Raw genomic sequence first — 21,542 nt, forward strand, 5'->3', positions numbered from 1 at the left:
GCAGGCTCTCTGTACGAGCTCTCTGCAGAGCTGCCGTCCCGTATTGGAAATGAATTGCAGGCTCTCTGTACGAGCTCTCTGCAGAGCTGCCGTCCCGTATTGGAAATGAATTGCAGGCTCTCTGTACGAGCTCTCTGCAGAGCTGCCGTCCCGTATTGGAAATGAATTGCAGGCTCTCTGTACTAGCTCTCTGCAGAGCTGCCGTCCCGTATTGGAAATGAATTGCAGGCTCTCTGTACGAGCTCTCTGCAGAGCTGCCGTCCCGTATTGGAAATGAATTGCAGGCTCTCTGTACTAGCTCTCTGCAGAGCTGCCGTCCCGTATTGGAAATGAATTGCAGGCTCTCTGTACGAGCTCTCTGCAGAGCTGCCGTCCCGTATTGGAAATGAATTGCAGGCTCTCTGTACGAGCTCTCTGCAGAGCTGCCGTCCCGTATTGGAAATGAATTGCAGGCTCTCTGTACTAGCTCTCTGCAGAGCTGCCGTCCCGTATTGGAAATGAATTGCAGGCTCTCTGTACGAGCACTCTGCAGAGCTGCCGTCCCGTATTGGAAATGAATTGCAGGCTCTCTGTACTAGCTCTCTGCAGAGCTGCCGTCCCGTATTGGAAATCAATTGCCTGCTCTCTGTACTAGCTCTCTGCAGAGCTGCCGTCCCGTATTAGAAACAAACCCTTTGTTTTTTAAGGCCAGTCGTGACCTTTCTGCTTTCACCACTTGCTTGATTGGCACTGCAATTACCCAATCAGCTTTTCACTGCCTATCACAGTAGAGGGAGGGGTGCACTTTGTTTTCACTTCATTCTTTCCATCATAATGTCACAGTGAGGTTAGTTTCTAAATTGGATACAATTGATCAGAAAAAAAGTTTCTTGGTGGCTTGATCACACTGCACTGTGACTTGCTACCTGAAGAACAGGAGCAGTTAGCATTACCCCAGAATTAAGAATATAATTGGTTCAATTAAGTAATTGAGAACTTGGGTAGAACAAAACCGTAAGACCCTGTGGCTTGTCCAACCATAAGACTCTGTGGTTGGCCAGCCCTGCTCTAGTACCTTATTGTGAACCCTCTCACTCTGTCTCTGTCTTCAGGGGGGACCTGCCCACTGCGCTGGAGGCTTCCATGGACTGCCAAAGGAAGTATAGCCAGATGCCTCGCCTCCATGACGTCCTGTGTAAGCTGGTGGAGAAGGGCGAGACTGAACTCCTGCAGAAAGGTCAGAGGAAACTGTCGTTGTCAAGGGCTGGGTACCAGGGCATGCAAGAGAGCAGAGGAAACTGTAGAGTCACTTCATCAAGGGACTGGGTACCTGGGCATGCAAGAGAGCAGAGGAAACTGTAGAGTCACTTCATCAAGGGGCTGGGTACCAGGGCATGCAAGAGAGCAGAGGAAACTGTAGAGTCACTTCATCAAGGGGCTGGGTACCAGGGCATGCAAGAGAGCAGAGGAAACTGTAGAGTCACTTCATCAAGGGGCTGGGTACCAGGGCATACAAGAGAGCTGTGGAAACTGTAGAGTCACTTCATCAAGGGGCTGGGTACCAGGGCATGCAAGAGAGTAGAGGAAACTGTAGAGTCACTTCAAGGGGCTGGGTATTAGGGCATGCAAGAGAGCAGAGGAAACTGTAGAGTCACTTCATCAAGGGGCTGGGTACCAGGGCATGCAAGAGAGCAGCGGAAACTGTAGAGTCACTTCATCAAGGGGCTGGGTACCAGGGCATGCAAGAGAGCAGAGGAAACTGTAGAGTCACTTCAGGAGGCTGGGTACCAGGGCATGCAGGAAGGTATAGAGTTTTTTCGTTAAGGGGGTGTGTGCCAGGGCAGGCAGGAAGGTGTAGAGTTTTTTCATGAAGGGGCTGGGTAGCAGGGCACACGGTGGGAGATGAGTCCTAGCCATTGTATTGCTTCCTGTACTGGCTACAACACCTTTTTAACATTTTTTTTATTAGTTTTATTTTTTAAACACTTTTTGGTTTTGTGGATTAATTTGGTGTTGATTTTTAAGAAGGGCAGTTTTTTTTTTTATCATAAGGTGAGCTTGATACATTCTGATCTGGATATAATAAGAAGTACAGCCACCAAGTGATCTTCTGCTTTCATTCAGTAATACACAGTAATACAAGATGAGTTTGTGAACTGGCAAGCATACTTACAGATACAGAATGCCTGTGAGGAACTGCTGGTCAGAATATATATATATTTAAATTTTCTCTCTCTCTGTTTCTCAGCGATGGATTTCATTAGCCAGGAGCGGGGTGAGATGACAATGCTGTACGACCTGTTCTTTGCCTTCATGCACACGGGCAAATACAAGGAGGCTCGCAAAATCATTGAGGTGGGATTTCTCCTATTGTGCCGTATGCACACAGCTATTTAAATCCTTAATTAGATTGCTGTAATAATTTCAACTTTTTAAATTAGATTTAGACTAAATCCTAACTAATGCTATTCAGGCTGCACAGCAGTCAAACGGGGAAGAAGGGAGCGGCGCTGCAGCGAGCTAATACCACACCACTGCTTGTGCAAAGTACCATCTTCATTCTTCCAACCTGTAATTAATTGTCAGAGCGTGATTTCACTCCTTATTGAATTTCCATTCTCCGCAGTGCGTTCGGGTTAAGCGACTGTTACGGGACAGAGATATTATCTGCATATTAAATCTGGAGATTGTGGAGAAGAGGGAGGGGATGGGGTGGAATTAAATTAAACCGGCATTCCTGAGTGTAAAGTTGCTAATCCTCTGCTTAGAACTCTTTGTTGTGGTGCTTAAGAAAGATGGCGGAGTTGAATTCGCTGTTGCTCGGGGCTCGGATTATTTGCAAGGCATCTTGACGAGGAGTAATAATAAGTGTGCTGTCTGATGGTGTGCTGCGTTAACATGCCGGTCCTGTCTTTAATATCCTAAGCAGCTTAGGATAGGGGACTGAGTTCGGTGGCAAAAATAGAACCACATCTTGTTGAATGATTAAAGGGTTTGGTGTAGGGTTAAATGGGAAGTTTTTTATATTTTTTATATCTTTTTATATTCCTTGAACTTGTACACATTTTCAAGGAATTGAGGATTTCAGCACTGTGGGCACTGCTTGTAGCCCAGTCACAGGTTCTCAATAAGGTCAACTTTTAGTGTATAGGAAATTAAATTAGAAAAGCAGCCTCTGGAAAATGGTATAGATAGTTTGTTCAGCTATTCTGCAGCTTCACACTTTTTTGAGCCAGTTAGCCCTTTACCTTATTGTCCTACAGTTCAAATCTAGCCCAAATCTAGGGCTGTAACAAACAGTTGTCCTTTTCAAAGTGTAACATGTCTGATTTACTTTTGTTGTTGCTATATGTACAGAGAGGGTTGCTGAACACATTAAACTTTTTAACAGTGAAATATTCCTCTGTTATTGTAATGGCATGGTGCTTGCAAATATCAGACTGGGACCCAGACTGGGAAACGGCAAGGTGCTTGTTAATATCAGACTGGGAAACGGCATGGTGCTTGCAAATATCAGACTGGGAAACTGCGTGGTGCTTGTTAATATCAGACTGGGAAACGGCATGGTGCTTGTTAATATCAGACTGGGAAACGGCATGGTGCTTGTTAATATCAGACTGGGAAACGGCATGGTGCTTGCAAATATCAGACTGGAACCCAGTGTACATGGGAAAAAAATATAAAATTGTGTTTTAAAGTTACCAATCTTTGAAATATGAAAAAGTCACAGCTATACTGCTTCACTCTTAACATAATAGCGGTAAATCTCTATGAATTTCCTTATTCCCACCCTCCCGAGCCATTGATTTGTCAAATTCTTTCTGAACCAGGGATCCGTAGCAAACAGCTCTTGGTAAACTCTGAGTAAACATATCAAGTCTTCCATTCATTGTAACTGCAATGCTATAATAATGCAGGTGACTTTGAGACTGGATAAAGTAGGACAGTCAGACAGAAAATGAAAATGCTACACAACACTTCACGTTGTTGAATGTGTCGAAATGCATGGCAATCGCAATGCTAAAAAAACAGTGCGTGACTGGAGACGAAACAAAGACAAACTTAAACATGGCGAAAGAAAAACAAGCTGATAGAGGAGGAACGTGTTTGTGACCTGATGCAGAAAACATTGTGTTTGAATGGAGTACTTTGAATGACTAATACACACTGTAACTTGCTCTTCATGTCAATGCAACACAGTGGTACACTTGTAATATATTAAATAGGGATAAAATCAGTACAAAATTGGTTTTAATCGAAACATCAGTAAAAATTGGGGGGATCTCAGTATACACACATTTTCCCAAGTTTACTGGTACTTTGCAAATGTTTGGGCAGTCGTTGTTCTGCTGGAACTGTATCTACAGAATGTATGAATGTGACATCAGCACAAAACAAGCCAGGATTATTCGCCTTGAAATCATAAAAATAAAAGAGAATTGACAGAACTGGATGGTCCAAGCCATCGGGTGACGCGTCAAAAGTCACACTGGACATTTCCATCAATGCATTCTATAAGTTTACCAACTAAAGCATCATAATTTTCTGTCAAATATTTACGATTAAGATTGTCAGTGTTTTAGCTGATGGACAGTACTGTCGAACAAAGTCACCAATACACACCTCTCTGCAATAAACAGTGGCTGTCCAGCAAAACACAGCACTCTGACTCATTAACACAGTCATTCTGTGCTCTCTTTTATTAAAGCGTGTGTAAAAGCCTCAGAAATGGATTGCTTGTCTCTCAGTTCACTTTCTTGTATTAGTTTAATGTGTCTCTTATTTTTCAGTGTTTTTTTTTTATTGTACCTCAATGCAGCAGTATTTGCAGCACTATGCATCCTCTGCCTCATCTAATCCACTTCTGCTATTTTTACTTTTTGCATACTTCAAAACATTTGTTTTCTTTTGAATATTCATAAACTGATTTATGTTTTGTCCCCATTCCTCATCCACTAAAAATATATTTCAATTTAGTTTTTGATCACGCTAATAGTTACTATGCCCAGCAATTGCCACCATAATCAGGCTTTGATTGGCCAACAGAATCCGGTGACAATGTGTTTGTGAAGTGACAGAGAACCACGTTTTGAATGTTATTTGATCCTCTGACTTCTAAATGTCTGCTGAATCCTAGGATACAGTGTAGGGCTGCTTATTACAATGTCGGAGTCAAAATAAAACAGCATTTTAATCAGAATATTGTGTATTTTCTAAAAAATAATGCTGGGAAAATATTGAATAATAGACACGTCAGGTATAAATGTTTAAAAAAAAAAAAAAAAATCATGTAATTTTTTGGTAAAATTTGGTATAAATCAGAAACGCAAAACACTAAGTGTGTGTGGTTATGTTTCTGATTTAACAAAGCAAAATGAATGTATTTGTACAGCTGGACGTTTATTGCAATTGTACTACACCATGTACAACACTAAGATGTTTTGTTTACTGGTTATTAGATGGTGGACTGTTTTAGTTTAAAAAAAAAAAAAAAAAAAACATTTCATCATAAATTTGGAACAACTTCATTGAAATCAGCATTGCCTGCTTCAAGTTAAATGTAAAACATTACATGGACAAGCAGCTGTTTCCGTGGTTCTAGGTAGTAGCATAAACCCAGCGGTTCTAGTGTTAAACCCCCTGTGGATGTATATTCCTGCTGGCTGTACCTGCAGGGTTTTAGATTTCCAATTGCAGTCAAACTTTGAGAGGACATTGTTCACAAGTTACTGAGTGTATCAGAATCTTACATTTTATTTTCTAAATGGTCTGTAGACTACAACTGTTGTACCTGTAATCTGCCATATATGAATGTAATTCCATCTCCACTTTCCTCTCCTTCCCCTCTCTTCTCTGTGAATTGATCTCCTTTTTCCCTCTATCAGCCCCCCCCCCCCCCCACATGTCCTATCCCTTATTTGGTTAACTGCTGAAAGAGGTCCAGATGTCAACAGCTGGCAGATCTTACCCCAAATTGCAGGTCGTATTAAAATCGTAATGTAATGAAAAAGGAAAGCTTAAAACTGCTAAAGTACTGGAATGAGTCCTGGCATTTGTCTGCAGTAAGGTTAATAGAACCCTTTCAAGGCAGCTTGGAGAGGCAATCGCACAGTAATGAAGAGGGCCAGATGGCGGTTGACGTGCCCCCCCCCCACCTGCGGACCTTTTCCTGCTGCCGTGGTCAGGATTTTCCAGGCTGTCTTATCCCCTGGCATCAGCAGATCTCCCGGATTTAGCTGCTGCTCTGTCTTTTTGTTGCTCAACTCAAGTATTTTATCCCCTCCTCCCGGAACAATGAAATGGCCGACAGTCATCTATCGAACTTCAGCTACAACTAATCAGCCCCTGAATGCCACTGCACAGGCTCTTCTCTCTCAGCGGATATTCAAGGGGATGGTCTGCCTCTGCAGTACTGATACAGGGCTTAAACTAACTACTTGGTGGTGTATCCCAGGAGGGATCACTCTTCCTATTTCTTATTTCAGTCCGGACCGCCTCCTCTTCTAAGTTTTTGGTTTATAAATATAATTTTAAAGTAAGGAGTGGTATGATCTCTCCAGCAGATACACTGCTGGCACAGTGTGCTGAAGCTTCTAATAAGGGCTACTGACGCTATTATCGTGTGTGTGTCTGTGTGACATTCCCAGGGTGTTTCTTAAGAGAGAAAACTGACAAGCATGCAAAGCCCATAACGGGCTAATCTGGTTTAGTGTTGATCTCAGTCACTAGGAAGTTCCTAATTGAACTGAGGGGAAATTACTATAGAAAATGGAATACAATGTATAGTCGGTTTGTGTTGATCTGTTCCAGGTTTTGCTGACGCGCCTGTTCATGTTCCCTCTACTCTGTGGGTAGTCAAGGTCATATTCAAACCTGGAAAGGCTCACACCACTGTGCAGTGGCCAGATCTATTGATGTGTTTCTTTAGTGTGTCCGTCTCTATCCCCTTGTCCGTCTATCAGCTGCTATATACAGTATTTTAAATTTTCTGTTCAATTAAAATGTTCCATTTCATCCTAAAGCCAATTAACTTAAGAAATCACATGGGTATTACAATTAGTTTGTCTTGTTTAATTACACTTCAATTCTGACTAATTGCTAATCTGAATTCCCTCCTCTCTCTCGTTCTGTTTGTTTTTGTTTTAAAGGGTTTTTCTCCCTATGTGCCCAGCACTCAAATGAGACTTTGTTGCTTGGTAATTAACTAAAAACTGACCTCATTTTACACACACTAATCTATTTCTATTGCGCTTTTTAAAGAAATATATAATTCTGTTTCTGAAGTGTATACTTTATGATGGGGACCAAGACTAGAACTTCCACATAGTAGCCTGAATTTGTTTTGTTGTGTGGGTTTGGTAGAGGTGCAACAATCAGTCCATTATTGATTGACTTTTATTGACCGATTTTTATATATTTTATTACGAGCACGCGGTATATGTTTTATTACGAGCACGCGGTATATGTTTTATTATGAGCATGCTGTATATGTTGTATTACGAGCACACGGTATATATTTTATTACAAGTATATTTTATTAAGAGCACGTGTTATATGTTTTATTACGACCACGCTGTATATGTTTTATTACGACCACGCTGTATATGTTTTATTACGACCACGCTGTATATGTTTTATTACGAGCACGCTGTATATGTTTTATTATGAGCATGCTGTATATGTTGTATTACGAGCACACGGTATATATTTTATTACAAGTACGTAGTATATTTTATTAAGAGCACGTGTTATATGTTTTATTACGAGCACGCTGTATATGTTTTATTACGAGCACGCTGTATGTGCTGCATTACGAGCACACGGTATGTGCTGCATTACGAGCACGTGGTGTATGTTTTATTACAAGCACGCTGTATATGTTTTATTACAAGCACACATACATTTTCAGGTGTATTTCTTTTTCAAATCGGCTTCCAATTCCAAGGAGAAAAGCATCTGTTGACAGCATTCCTTGCAGAGTTCTCATCTAAAGTATACTCACTGTATTTGTTTAACCTTCTTTACACCATTTGTTAAAGTGTGAAATTAGTTTTTTGCATGTTATTTCTCATTGTATGCAAGGTATGTAATAATTAGTTGTTTTTAATATAAATCTGACTCTCTGCTTTAATTTATATCTTTCAATAGAACAATTAGAAATTATAGAAATCACTTTCTTTGTGATTTTTCTCTTTTTTTTTTTTACTACCCAAATACTTGGGTGACTGTGTGCTAATAATTAGAAGTAATGTTTTTTTTTCTTTTAAAAATGTAAAGGACCCCTGTATTTGTACATCTATGATGTTCATGTAGCCAGCTTCACTTGGAGTGCTGCGATCCTAAATTAATTTATTCTTTGTAGTTCTTCATTTAACATTCCTGCATCAATTCCTATGAAGGGGTTTTGCTTTAACCTGGCAGTGCAAGTGACCCGATTTGCTTTAGGCTTGTCTAGACACCCCCTGATCTTTTGGAAAGCAAAGCAATAGATCTGCAGCATGTTGTGCAGAGGGCACACGAGCCCACTGGACCGGGCGAGGTCTTGTCATTGCACATTACACAGTCAGCAGCTTTCCTGAACTTTGGGTAGCTTTGGATGAAGTTAATCTGTGGGGAACACAGGGCTGAGGATTACAGCCATGCTCTTTCTAGATTGCTTTCGATATTATACAGAGCCTTATTAGAAAAATCATCAAAAGACACAACTTCCTCCTGCGGATAAGAAATGGTAGGGTTACATTCAATATGTAACAAAGTGATTTACAGATTTTAATGTGCGTTGGACTCTAAATTCTCTGAATCTGGCTTAGTGTGCCTAGTTTACAAGATAAGCGGTTGTGGCCTCCTTTTAAGGACAGGGTTTCGCATATTATGGGGGCCGGGGAGGGTAATCTTGTAGTTTTTAAGCTGTGTCCCTAAATGCTCTTACTTGAGAATTGACATACGTATATAAAAACAGAAAAGGAGTTGTGGCTTGGGGCAAAGTCAGGCTATCAGTATGTAGAAGTCACCTTACAAGATAGGGGTTTGGGTTCATTGCCAGCAGATGCAGACACTGCTGCTGTCCCTTTAAAGAGATTTAGGTTTGACAGTATTTAGCACTGCTTCTGTTTTGTGTCTTAACCATAATGCAAAAGAGCCAGGCTCATCTGCATTTGTGGTTATAGAGCTTTTAACCTCATCTCACTGACGGGACAGAATCTGTAACGACAGTGTATCACACAACACTGCCCGTTATACATGCACATTGTCCTGCACAAAAAAAGAACATTTGTTAGTATGCTGTTCATTTTGGCCTGTAATCTGTACTAGCTGCTGATTTACATGACATACAGTACTGCACACTCCAAAAAACAAAAAAAAGGTTTACCAAGATGCTCCACCAGGCAGTGGACAGCAGCCTCCTGTAGCTGCGTGTTAGATCGGCAGCACACATAAGAGGATGCCAGGAGAGCACGTACATTTTCATGTATTCTTTAATACTTCAAAACGTAAGTGGCTTTCTGTAGGCTTGAAACCCACTCAAACTGTTAATTGTTTGATTGAAAAAAACAACTTTAATTTGGAAAGCACTCTGGTTCAGTGAAAGCGTCAAGGGTTTTTAAAACTCGCATCATGTTTGACCCAAACTGGGAGGTCAAAAGATGTTCTTTAGTTAGCCGGGCAGTGTTTGATTCTATATGCAGCACTTACTGTTTTAAACCAAAATGACCCTACAATTTAATTTGATAAGGTCAATTCTGCTGTTGCTTTTGTAGGGAACACCTCTTTCTTTCTTTCTTTCTTTCGGTTCTCTCATTGACGCTGTGCTGGTCTGATTACAGTAGGATCGGTTCTCTCATTGACGATGTGCTGGTCTGATTACAGTAGGATCAGTTCTCTCATTGACGGTGTGCTGGTGTCCCTGCTGGTCTGATTACAGTAGGATCGGTTCTCTCATTGACGGTGTGCTGGTGTCCCTGCTGGTCTGATTACATCAGGATCAGTTCTCTCATTGACGGTGTGCTGGTGTCCCTGCTGGTCTGATTACAGTAGGATCGGTTCTCTCATTGAGGGTGTGCTGGTGTCCCTGCTGGTCTGATTACAGTAGGATCGGTTCTCTCATTGACGGTGTGCTGGTGTCCCTGCTGGTCTGATTACAGTAGGATCGGTTCTCTCATTGACGGTGTGCTGGTGTCCCTGCTGGTCTGATTACAGTAGGATCGGTTCTCTCATTGACGGTGTGCTGGTGTCCCTGCTGGTCTGATTACAGTAGGATCGGTTCTCTCATTGACGGTGTGCTGGTGTCCCTGCTGGTCTGATTACAGTAGGATCGGTTCTCTCATTGACGGTGTGCTGGTGTCCCTGCTGGTCTGATTACAGTAGGATCGGTTCTCTCATTGACGGTGTGCTGGTGTCCCTGCTGGTCTGATTACAGTAGGATCGGTTCTCTCATTGACGGTGTGCTGGTGTCCCTGCTGGTCTGATTACAGTAGGATCGGTTCTCTCATTGACGGTGTGCTGGTGTCCCTGCTGGTCTGATTACAGTAGGATCGGTTCTCTCATTGACGGTGTGCTGGTGTCCCTGCTGGTCTGATTACAGTAGGATCGGTTCTCTCATTGACGGTGTGCTGGTCTGGTCTGATTACAGTAGGATCGGTTCTCTCATTGACGGTGTGCTGGTGTCCCTGCTGGTCTGATTACAGTAGGATCGGTTCTCTCATTGACGGTGTGCTGGTCTGATTACAGTAGGATCGGTTCTCTCATTGACGGTGTGCTGGTGTCCCTGCTGGTCTGATTACAGTAGGATCGGTTCTCTCATTGACGGTGTGCTGGTCTCCCTGCTGGTCTGATTACAGTAGGATCAGTTCTCTCATTGACGGTGTGCTGGTGTCCCTGCTGGTCTGATTACAGTAGGATCGGTTCTCTCATTGACGGTGTGCTGGTGTCCCTGCTGGTCTGATTACAGTAGGATCGGTTCTCTCATTGACGGTGTGCTGGTCTGATTACAGTAGGATCGGTTCTCTCATTGACTGGTGTGCTGGTCTGATTACAGTAGGATCGGTTCTCTCATTGACGGTGTGGTGTCCCTGCTGGTCTGATTACAGTAGGATCGGTTCTCTCATTGACTGTGTGCTGGTCTGATTACAGTAGGATCGGTTCTCTCATTGACGGTGTGCTGGTCTTATTACAGTAGGATCGGTTCTCTCATTGACGGTGTGCTGGTCTGATTACAGTAGGATCGGTTCTCTCATTGACGGTGTGCTGGTCTTATTACAGTAGGATCGGTTCTCTCATTGACGGTGTGCTGGATTACAGTAGGATCGGTTCTCTCATTGACGGTGTGCTGGTCTGATTACAGTAGGATCGGTTCTCTCATTGACGGTGTGCTGGTGTCCCTGCTGGTCTGATTACAGTAGGATCAGTTCTCTCATTGACTGTGTGCTGGTCTGATTACAGTAGGATCGGTTCTCTCATTGACTGTGTGCTGGTCTGATTACAGTAGGATCGGTTCTCTCATTGACGGTGTGCTGGTCTGATTACAGTAGGATCGGTTCTCTCATTGACTGTGTGCTGGTCTTATTACAGTAGGATCGGTTCTCTCATTGATGGTGTGCTGGTCTGATTACAGTAGGATCGGTTCTCTCATTGACTGTGTGCTGGTCTGATTACAGTAGGATCGGTTCTCTCATTGACGGTGTGCTGGTCTTATTACAGTAGGATCGGTTCTCTCATTGATGGTGTGCTGGTCTGATTACAGTAGGATCGGTTCTCTCATTGACTGTGTGCTGGTCTTATTACAGTAGGATCGGTTCTCTCATTGACGGTGTGCTGGTCTTATTACAGTAGGATCGGTTCTCTCATTGACGGTGTGCTGGTCTTATTACAGTAGGATCGGTTCTCTCATTGACGGTGTGCTGGTCTTATTACAGTAGGATCGGTTCTCTCATTGACAGTGTGCTGGTGTCCCTGCTCCTCTCATTGCAGTCTTCATGCCCCGCTCGCTGATCCTCCACTGCGGGAGTTCCTACATCCTCTTCGTCAGCCCTCTGACGCTACAAGTCCGAGCTGCTGGGGGCACGCTGGTTATTCAGACCCATTGCATCCATCAGGCCAACTATCTAGTACTGTTACTGACTTGGGAAAGGCTATACTTCTTTAAAGCTCAGACCTTTGCAGCACAGATAGGCAGTCGTTTATTACAAAGCAAAAGTGCAAATCCAACCCAGACCACGTAAGTGTCTCCTCAACCATGCAGTCATACTGCTGAACGTACCTTAGTAGCCCAGCAGTTATACTGCAGTCCTGGATGAAACATTCATCGCAGTTCAATTAGACTAAATATATGTGCAGTGGTTCAGTTAAAAAAAAATCTCTGTTCGTTACCAAACAGCACTGCCTCCTATCTAGGTCACTATACCTGTGCTGGACCAGCCGGCACTGAGCTCACTACATTGAACCCACACAGACAGAAGGCGCCATAAACTTCAATAACCAACGCTTAGCATAAATGAAATAATGAAGTAACCTGGTAACCATGTAAATTACTACACTTGGCCAATAGAAACACTTGCCTTGGGCTCATGTTCATTAATACTTATTGTGTAGTAGTAATAATAATACTGAAAAAATCAACAGTGCTATAAACTCTGCTTTTCTGTATTTTTATCATTTTAAGACGCACTGTTTCATTCTCATCAGTTATAGAAATAAAGAAAAACATGATTTGGCTGAAAAGCGCAGCCTCTAGTGATGGAGGTGCCAGTTGATTGTATTGATGGGGCTGCTTTCCCTCGGCTTCCTCCAGCGCTGTGCTCTGAGGGAGCAGTACAGTACTCCCACACCAGCCTGGAGATTTACTTAATTTGACCTAGACGTTCTTTTGAGGATTGCTGGCTGTTGTAAGCGAGAAAAAAAGATCTCAATATGCAAAAAAGAGTGCTTAATGTGGGCTTTGCGAGTGGCGATCCCAGCTGCACAGCGGCAGGCTCATCAGGGCAGCCTGCTGCTGCAGGGGTTTGCCAGGAGGGCTGGGTCAGCGGCATGCAGCTCGCAGGCAATATTGAAACTTGTACCACTTGCACTTTGTCATGTCCTAAGAATCGGAGTCAATGCGATGGAAACCGAAGAATGTTTAATTTGTCGGGAGGAGGATTGTGTAAGATTTGAATGACGACTGTTCATTTCATGACATCTGTTTTTATTTTATGCAGGAATGTTTTCCCATTGAGGGATTAGGAGAATTAAGGGACAGTAATAGACCCTTTCGAGTACTCGATACAGTGTATCTAGAGCTGCTTCGTGTTTAGTCAATTGTGATGAAACTTGCTTAGGACATTTTTTTGTACAAGAGTATTAGAAATGTTTATTTTGCTTCATAATAGGACCATAGACTGTCATAATAACTTAACCCCAAACTGCAGTTATCACATTGTTTTACAGTGCTGCAAATCCCTTTATTCAAACTTATCTTGTACTGTACATGTGAAATGATGTGCTCAGAATTAAAAGCGAGCAGGATAGTTCGTTTCTGATCTCAGTACCAAAGTGGTGTGGCAGAAATGTAATTATATATAAAAAAAATATATATATTATTATTTAAAACCTAACCTTGCTCATATCTGTTGGGCTAATTATCATTTATTTATTTATTTATTGTTAAAATAGAGAATGAAATGCTGGCCAGCTAACTAAGAACAGATTTTGCTCTTCATTGAAGATTAAATATGGTGCGTGTTTTTCAAAGCCCTCAACGCAGGGGCTGCAGAGGCTTCCTGGGAGGGTGTTTAATGTGTTTCTGCTCTCCGGCAGTGAATTCAACAAGTCTTCAGAAGAGGATGCTTTACTGCCCAGAAGTACGCTTAAAGAGCCTGCTTTCCACATGCAGGTCTTAATGGCTGTTGGTCTTTCCCATGCCTTTGCAATTGCAGAGCTTAATTGCATAATGCCAACTCCCTACAGGAATTTCCTCATTGGTAGCAAGCAGTGCTGCACAAGTACATTTCTATGAGTATTCAGATCCAGCTCTCCACAGAAACCAGGTGAGGGTCATTGGTGTTGGTCAGGCTGATTTTACCATTGTGAGTGAAAGAAATGAAGAAACAGCTGCTGGGGTTTGTGTGCATTGCAGCAAGACCAGTGACCCTCTCCATGTCGTCAGCACCTGGTTTCTCTGGATAGCGTGATCCGAATAATCGGCTTGTGCAGCAAATCATTCACACAGCATTCAGTCTATCTGTCTGTTGTGCACTGAGTTATGAACCACAAAATATAGATGTTGTCTTTTAATCCAGTGCTCTAATTCTCAGTGCTTCTCTTAGTTTCATAGATATGGCTTCATCTTTTACTAACAATTTAATCCAGCTGTGTTTAACTGGAACAGAATTACCTTTGCTGTCTCCTCTGAGCTACCCCCTGCTGGCTGCCTCGCTGTCTCCTCGTCCAGGTCACTGGGGTTGGGTAGAGTGAGGATGGAGCCTATCTGCAGCAGACATGAGCCCCCCACACCTGCTGATCCGAGACTAGTACAGCATGGGGTGGACAAGGGGGGAGCATATAGACTCTGCTCATCACTCAAGCGCTGGCTAGAATGAAAGTCACAAGTGAGGTTTCACTGTTATTTACTGGAAGTTGAAGATCAGTATTGTAAACGCTTGACTGTGGGCCACAGGACCAGTTATTGTTCTGAATTGTTTCTGGCTATAGAACTTCAGGATTTTTGTATTCCTTTCTTTCTTTTCAAAAAAATTAAATAAAAATGGCGGCCAAACTTTGAACTATTTTCATAATGGGCCCATAGACCAGCACTAGCCTAGTTTGTTTGTGTAACGTTTTTTTTTTTTTGTTTAAGGCTCATCTTAATGCCCATGGGCTGCCCATGTTTGTCATCCTGCCCCCTATAGTCTTCATTGGTGCCTGTCAGTAACCCTTATAGTCTTCATTGGTGCCTGTCAGTAACCCTTATAGCATGGTACTCAATAAGTATGTTTTGACTGGACCGCCAAGTCATATGCCAATCTGTTTTTACTTGCATTCACATTGGAAGTGCTGTGAATTTTTCAGACAGGATAGTTCTTCTGAGAGTGTGGTGTGCAAGGGTACAGTAGGTGTCGCTGTGCTAATAAGTAGCAGATACTCAATGCGAGCTATGAACGAAACACAATGTACAGGTGAACAGTATCACGGCTGCTGTGTTGCTCTTTCTGAGCTCAGCTGTAACTCAAGGCCTTTGAGGACCTGCTGCTTCTCACACTTACTGCGTGTATTAGCTGACTGATAAATGTACTGAATGTAAAATTACTGTGTTTATTATTTATAAGGAGTTTTTAATTTTAATTCACTTGAAAGAGAAAGCACGGTGAGTTTTCAGTCCAGGTTTTTTCTTCTTTTCTTTCAGTTTTGTTTGCTACAGTGTGCTTTGTTTTTGCAATGGTGAAACACAATGTTTGGCTCTGCTAACACAGACACACACATAAGAATACAATAGTTATACTGTTCTGTGGTTATGGCAGGAAAATAACTCCTGCAGTAACAAATCAGTAAAGAAGGCAGGCTAGTAAAAATTAGACCGAATTTTGATTCCCCCAGAAACTCCTTAAACCTAGTGAAGAACGTTCAAACCAACACTTGTAAAAACTATTTTTGTGTAACTCTGTGTTTATCGGTATGGGGATGTGAGTGAAAATATGCTCCGGACCTTGCTGTAACCAAGGATTTTGGACCTAAAATGATAGGCTAAAATAACTGAGTACCCCTGCCCTATAGTCTTCATTGCTGCCTGTCAGTAACCCATGTAGTTTTCATTGCTTGCACAGTGGAGCTGCCTGTCAGTAACCCTTCTCCGTGTGTCTCTCTCTTGTATCTCTGCAGACTCCTGGGCTGAGGTCTCGTCCTGGGCGGCTGCAGTGGTTTTCTGAGAAGTGCATTGCTGCCAACCAGGTAGGAGCACCATACCACCCAACAGTAGCATGAGCTAGTAAGAGGACGTGCAAATAGTACAGAGCCCTTACATAGGCATTGCAACACCCCTTTGTGTGAATAGTGAAAATTGATAAGGTCTAGCAAGTTTACAATATAAACAGTCCGTATTTTGCAGAATGTAGTTTGACTAGCCCATTGCATCTCGCACTCCAGGGAGAGACTGTAGACTCCCGTGCCCTGTTGGCAGCAGGATTGCTCTGGTCTGTGTGGAGCTGTGTTCTGTAGGGAAGTGTCTAGTGGAGAGGCTTGTGAGAGTGCAGAGTGTCACCTTGTTGTTTGTGCAGATGGAGACTCTGGAGAACATGGTGGAGATGACTCGGAAGCTGTTTGAGTGTGATCGGGACGAGATGTACTACTATCTCACCAGACTCTGCAGTAAGTTGGGCAATTCCTTTTAAACAGTGTAACATGACAGCTGAATAGCATGCCGTGCCACCTGGGGGCCAGATGTTGTAATTTTATAATTAAATTGATCAGTTTGGTAGCTTAAAATTTGATCTATAATATTGTCCAACCCTGCGTTCAGTGACAGTGTTCACCCAATGTACTGCGGACTGCTGCAATCAGTGATACTGACGTGGGTGCTTTTCTAACACATGTGTTAGGGCTATTTTGGAGAGGTAGCTTTAGTCCTTTGATCTTATTTGCATTGGTTTTCTCCTCATTCAGAGGAGAACAATGACTGGAGGAAGGCTGAAGCCACCTGGATGAAGATGCAGGAGGAGAACGTCATCCCGCGGGAGCGGACCCTGAGGCTGCTGGCTGACATTCTGAAGAGCAACGGGCAGGAGGTGCCGTTCGAGGTGCCCGAGGTAGGGCTGCTTACTTTCATTCAGGCAAGTTGACCACACCCTTGGCAAAGCCCCCTCTTCATTTCAGTTAAAGGCCGGTTTTCCTTTTCTTAAAAGCTTGCCAGACCTATGCTGTTGATATGGCATACCATGTCGGTTTCTGTCCCTGACCTAAATTAGAGTGTGGAATAACACGGGGGCAGTATACAGGTGAGAGCAGGTGTCAGATACTGCAAGAATGAATGAAAGGTATAAAGGATCAGATAGAGTTGTCTTGTGCTCGGGTCTTAAGTGTTAGAAGTGTGTTTCCTCTTTTTATTATGTCTGTTAGTGTTCCTGCTCTCAAGTCCTTTGCCAGTCCATGCCAGCTCCTTGTTAAGCTGGTTTTGTGAGATCACTTCGTCCTCATCAGTCTCCTCACTGATCCATAAATCCTGGTGCTTTTATTAAGGGTGCAATATTGGATTTTTGGATGATCAGTAGAATCCAGATATTTACAGCAAGTAAGCAGGTCTTAAATCCTCACTAATTCTACCACGTCTACCGTCTCCTGCAGTCAGCAGTCAACAAATCTGACCGACTTTCTGCCGTAGTCAAACAAACAAAAAACTATTAGTTTTATGTTATTGTTTTTCTTTTATATGTATTAGGGATGGGCACCAATATTGATATAATTTCTGTATTGATAATAATTTCCATATCATGGGGTTTGATTCAAATTCTTGTATGCTTGCAGAGGCATACTTTTTTTATTGGTAATACTGCTAAAATACAAACATATTATAATCAACATATTTTAATAAATAAATAAATAAACTCTGTACATGCCAACTGCGGTCTGTTTCGAAACACTGCACACTAAAGTGTTATTTAAGCATTTCATTCCATTGATTGGCATTTAGGTACAAAATGCTATTTGCATGCTGCATTAAGTTTGCCACTATTGGACATCTGATTGTTGCCAGAGTCGTGCCGTTTTTTGCAGAATTTCAAACTTTCGGTATGTATAAACAATGTACTTTTTAGACATCAAAACCCATCTCAAAGTAATTGAAAATTTGAGATGACACCATACTTAATACTTTTAGAGGTGTCGGGAGTCAGCATTTATATGCAGATCAGCTTAAGATTCAGTTACTTCCAGAATGGCTAGAACATCTAAACCCCCAAAGTCTGTGAGCAGTGAAGTATGGAATTATTTAGGTTTTGAGGTGGATGATCATGGAATCGTAAAAGATAAGACCTTGTTTTTCTCCATGGGTATTATGAAGCAAAGCATCACTAAGTTAAAGTAAGTTATTACTTTTCATATGTAGATATATGTTAATATACGTGTGTTTATATATATTTAACTTTGTATTTTTGGTCAGTGTCCTTATTTTTTGTAGCTTTGCCATAATCATCATAATCAACACCCTAATAATAATGTACCCTTCTCCTTGGGTCACAGGTGCCCCAAATAAACCGTTAAAGCATTCTAAAACGGGACACCTAGACAATTCTAGCAACACTTTAGATTACAAGACATGAATTAACATGTGATTACATTGTAGTGTCTGGGTAGCTATCGGCGGTTCATACCTGATGTAATAACTTGGTAATACCATGTCACATTACAATTACATGCTTATTCCACCAGTGGTTACCATGTAATTACATGCACGTCACTTAATCTAAAGCACTCCCAAAATCCCTTACGGACATACACTTTAATATTGTTTCTGTTGTTATAATGTGCAATGCTGGCTGCATACAGTGTCGGTGTCCAGCACAGAGTGCAACCAAACAAGTGCTATTGGACAGACTTGAGTTACACAGTACAGGAAGCACGTGCAAACACAGTTCTGTTTAAAAGTAAAACCAGCATGACTCTCCTTCTCTGTGTGTGACCCTGCAGGCGTGGTTTGAGGAGGCTGCAGAGATGGAGAAGACAAAGGGCAAAGCCTCCAGCACCCCGGCCTCCCTCCCTGCTGACTCGCCCATCGAGTACCAGCGCCGCATCATGGCCCTCTGCAAGAAGAACATGAGCGGAGGTCACTGCTTACCTGATTGTTTTTATTTCTCCCTGGCGCTTTTCTGACAACACATACCTGTAAAGTTATTGAAGGTGTGCTGTTTCACTGTAGGATGTCTGATTATCGGACACTCCCTGGTATGAGGCTGTTGTGAAACTCCAGAGCCATGTTTCTGTCCTCTACATTAAACCATGGTCCTGTCTAATATGTGTGCATTAGAGACCCGTTTGACATCTCTCTTGGTGTTGACCCTGGTGTCAGAGATACATACAGGTCAATACCAAATAAAATAAAAAACAAGGATTCAGTCACACAGTCCCTCTTAACCGGGAGGACATCCCTGGAAAACAGAGTTATTATCTTTTAAATAGTACGGATTCAAGGGAGAACTGTCCATAATGCATGTTGCGCTGAGTCCGAATGGCTTGTGTATTCATTGTATGGGTTTGTTTTTGGTCGTTCCAGAGGCGTACAGGGTCCTGTCTGACGCTGAGAGCAAAGACCTGGCTCTCCACTCTGCTGCCTACAACAGCCTTATCAAGTCTCTGCTGGCCGAAGGCAACCTGGAGGATGCCATGAAGGTTAAAGACATGTGCGTTGGCTTAATAAACCCTTAACTGGCTCATTGCAGTTCAATCAATAACTATAGGAAACAATATGATATACTGGCAGCCACTGAAGGGCTCCTGAGCAAGAGCGTTGACATGGATCACATTTAACTTCTGCCACACTGCAGTGCTGCACACAAGTCTATAGGAAAAAGAACTGCACTCAACACTACAGAGCTGCACAGAGGTCTAACATGTATACCTGTGCCTGTGTGTGTGTTTTTTTTAAGTATGACTAATGCAGTTCATTTGGGTGTAGGTTGTAGAAAGTTACCTTGTGATAAATCCTTTTTTTGTTTTCCAACCACACAACGCCTTGAGATAGATAAGTTTGCTAACCGTACTGAAACGCTGAGAAGAAAAGCTGGCCCCTCTCAGCAGACACATACTGATTTCTGCCAGAGATCGTATCCGTGGCCCCCCGAATAAAGGCACTCGCTCCAGTACATTACAATGAAGCCCTGCTATTCTCGTACCAACTCGCTTTGTCAGCTAATCCCAGTTAGAAACTATCCCTGTTTGATTCCTCCCTATTGAATTCGCAGCTTCTTTATTTGCCAAACTTTTTAATCCAGTCTTGACCTGCTAGTTGGCACAGTGTTTTTTTTTTTGTTGTTGTTGGAATCTGAGATTACTGCTATGACATGGGGTACACCGTTTTAATCACCGCAGAGATGCAATGATCGAGACGCAGGAAAAGATTTGGACAGATGGGCAAAGGAAACGTCCGAACTGAGCAATAGGGCGCTTATGTGGCGATTAAGAGGATTGAGTGCAGGGGACAGGAGGAATCCAAAGACCAGCTCCCACTGCATTAGCAACCCCCCCCCCCCCGGGATGGTCTTACCAGGTGCTGTGTGCAGGATTTTGTGGGATTGATGAGGATAAGTAAATATTGACACGTTCGTTTACCCGAGAGTCTGCTTATCACGATTTTCTTTGGATTGATGAGGATAAGTAAATATTGACACGTTCGTTTACCCGAGAGTCTGCTTATCACGATTTTCTTTGGATTGATGAGGATAAGTAAATATTGACACGTTCGTTCACCCGAGAGTCTGCTCATCACGATTTTCTTTGGATTGATGAGGATAAGTAAATATTGACACGTTCGTTTACCCGAGAGTCTGCTCACGCTGCGGAGCTGGAGGATGCTCACTTCGTGCTGAAAGATCATCGGTGGGGCTTTATTGAGTGAGACTGGATGATTTAGCATTTTGAAGCCCGTTATTGTGCATTTGCTTTACATTACAGTGTGGTACTTGACATTTCTGAACCTGGAGATTGACACACATCTATTGCATTTTCATTTCAGTACTGGTTATTGAAACCACCAGAGCTCAGTCAATTATATATAAACTTAGTCAATTATGTATATTTTTTTTGGACCAGCTGCAGGACATTCCTGTTTAGAATTCCAGCCCTGTACCAGAAACTTCACCTGCATTTTTAAGAGAGTGCCTTATACTGTAGTTACAAAGACCACATGTAGTGATTTACATCCAGCGTTACACACGGTGGTAACCCTCCTCTCACACACACACATACATATATTTAACACATTTCTTTGTTCTTCTCTAATCACATGAGCCAGCATTTCTGTCCCAAATCTCTTCCTTATTCTCTTTGTGGCTCCTTTTGCCTGTCTTGTCAACTCTGTCAGAATAAAAAAAAAAAGGGGGAAATAATAAGAAACAGTTTGACAGAGGAATACAGAAGCTGTCTGGGGAGGGAGGGGAGGGGAGGGTGATAAATATATATATATTTTTTGTATATGCTAGTTGATGGTCTGTATTGTTTTTTTCTCTCCTCTAATTTCACCTTGCTGCTCACCTGTTTATTATGGTATCGGATGCATGTCAGTAATTCCTTTGGAACTGTCTGCTTCTTTCAGAGCCAGGAGCCGAATCTCAGGCTTCACTCTGAGCGACACGGCCAGCAGCCTCCTCCTCATCACCCAAGTGAGGCGGGACAATCTGAAAGGTATGTCACGCTGTGTGACCTCAGCATCGCATTACTGCCTCTCCGGATTCTCTCACTGCTTTGCCATTCGCATCCTCCTATAAAGGAGTCCATTTAGCAAATTGCCTGCTTATCAAGAGCCTTTTGTGGGAGCTGAGAGACATAAATGACTCTACATGCATTTATAATACCAGCTTCAATAGGAATGCGCTTGTCATTTGGCCACT

General features: G+C 42.6%; 1 protein-coding gene across 1 annotated transcript in view; it reads left to right on the forward strand.

Moving 5' to 3' along the window:
* Positions 1-21,542, forward strand: part of lrpprc (leucine-rich pentatricopeptide repeat containing) — an 83,382-nt gene that overhangs the window by 49,545 nt on the left and 12,295 nt on the right. Inside the window, exons 24-31 of the mRNA XM_041251424.1 lie at positions 1,092-1,216; positions 2,228-2,334; positions 15,829-15,897; positions 16,224-16,314; positions 16,609-16,751; positions 18,628-18,763; positions 19,211-19,337; positions 21,248-21,336. Coding sequence (XP_041107358.1) covers positions 1,092-1,216; positions 2,228-2,334; positions 15,829-15,897; positions 16,224-16,314; positions 16,609-16,751; positions 18,628-18,763; positions 19,211-19,337; positions 21,248-21,336 — 887 coding nt within the window. The remainder of the gene's footprint in view (positions 1-1,091; positions 1,217-2,227; positions 2,335-15,828; positions 15,898-16,223; positions 16,315-16,608; positions 16,752-18,627; positions 18,764-19,210; positions 19,338-21,247; positions 21,337-21,542) is intronic.

Source organism: Polyodon spathula, chromosome 5 (genome assembly GCF_017654505.1).
Source record: "Polyodon spathula isolate WHYD16114869_AA chromosome 5, ASM1765450v1, whole genome shotgun sequence".
Lineage (NCBI taxonomy): Eukaryota > Metazoa > Chordata > Actinopteri > Acipenseriformes > Polyodontidae > Polyodon > Polyodon spathula.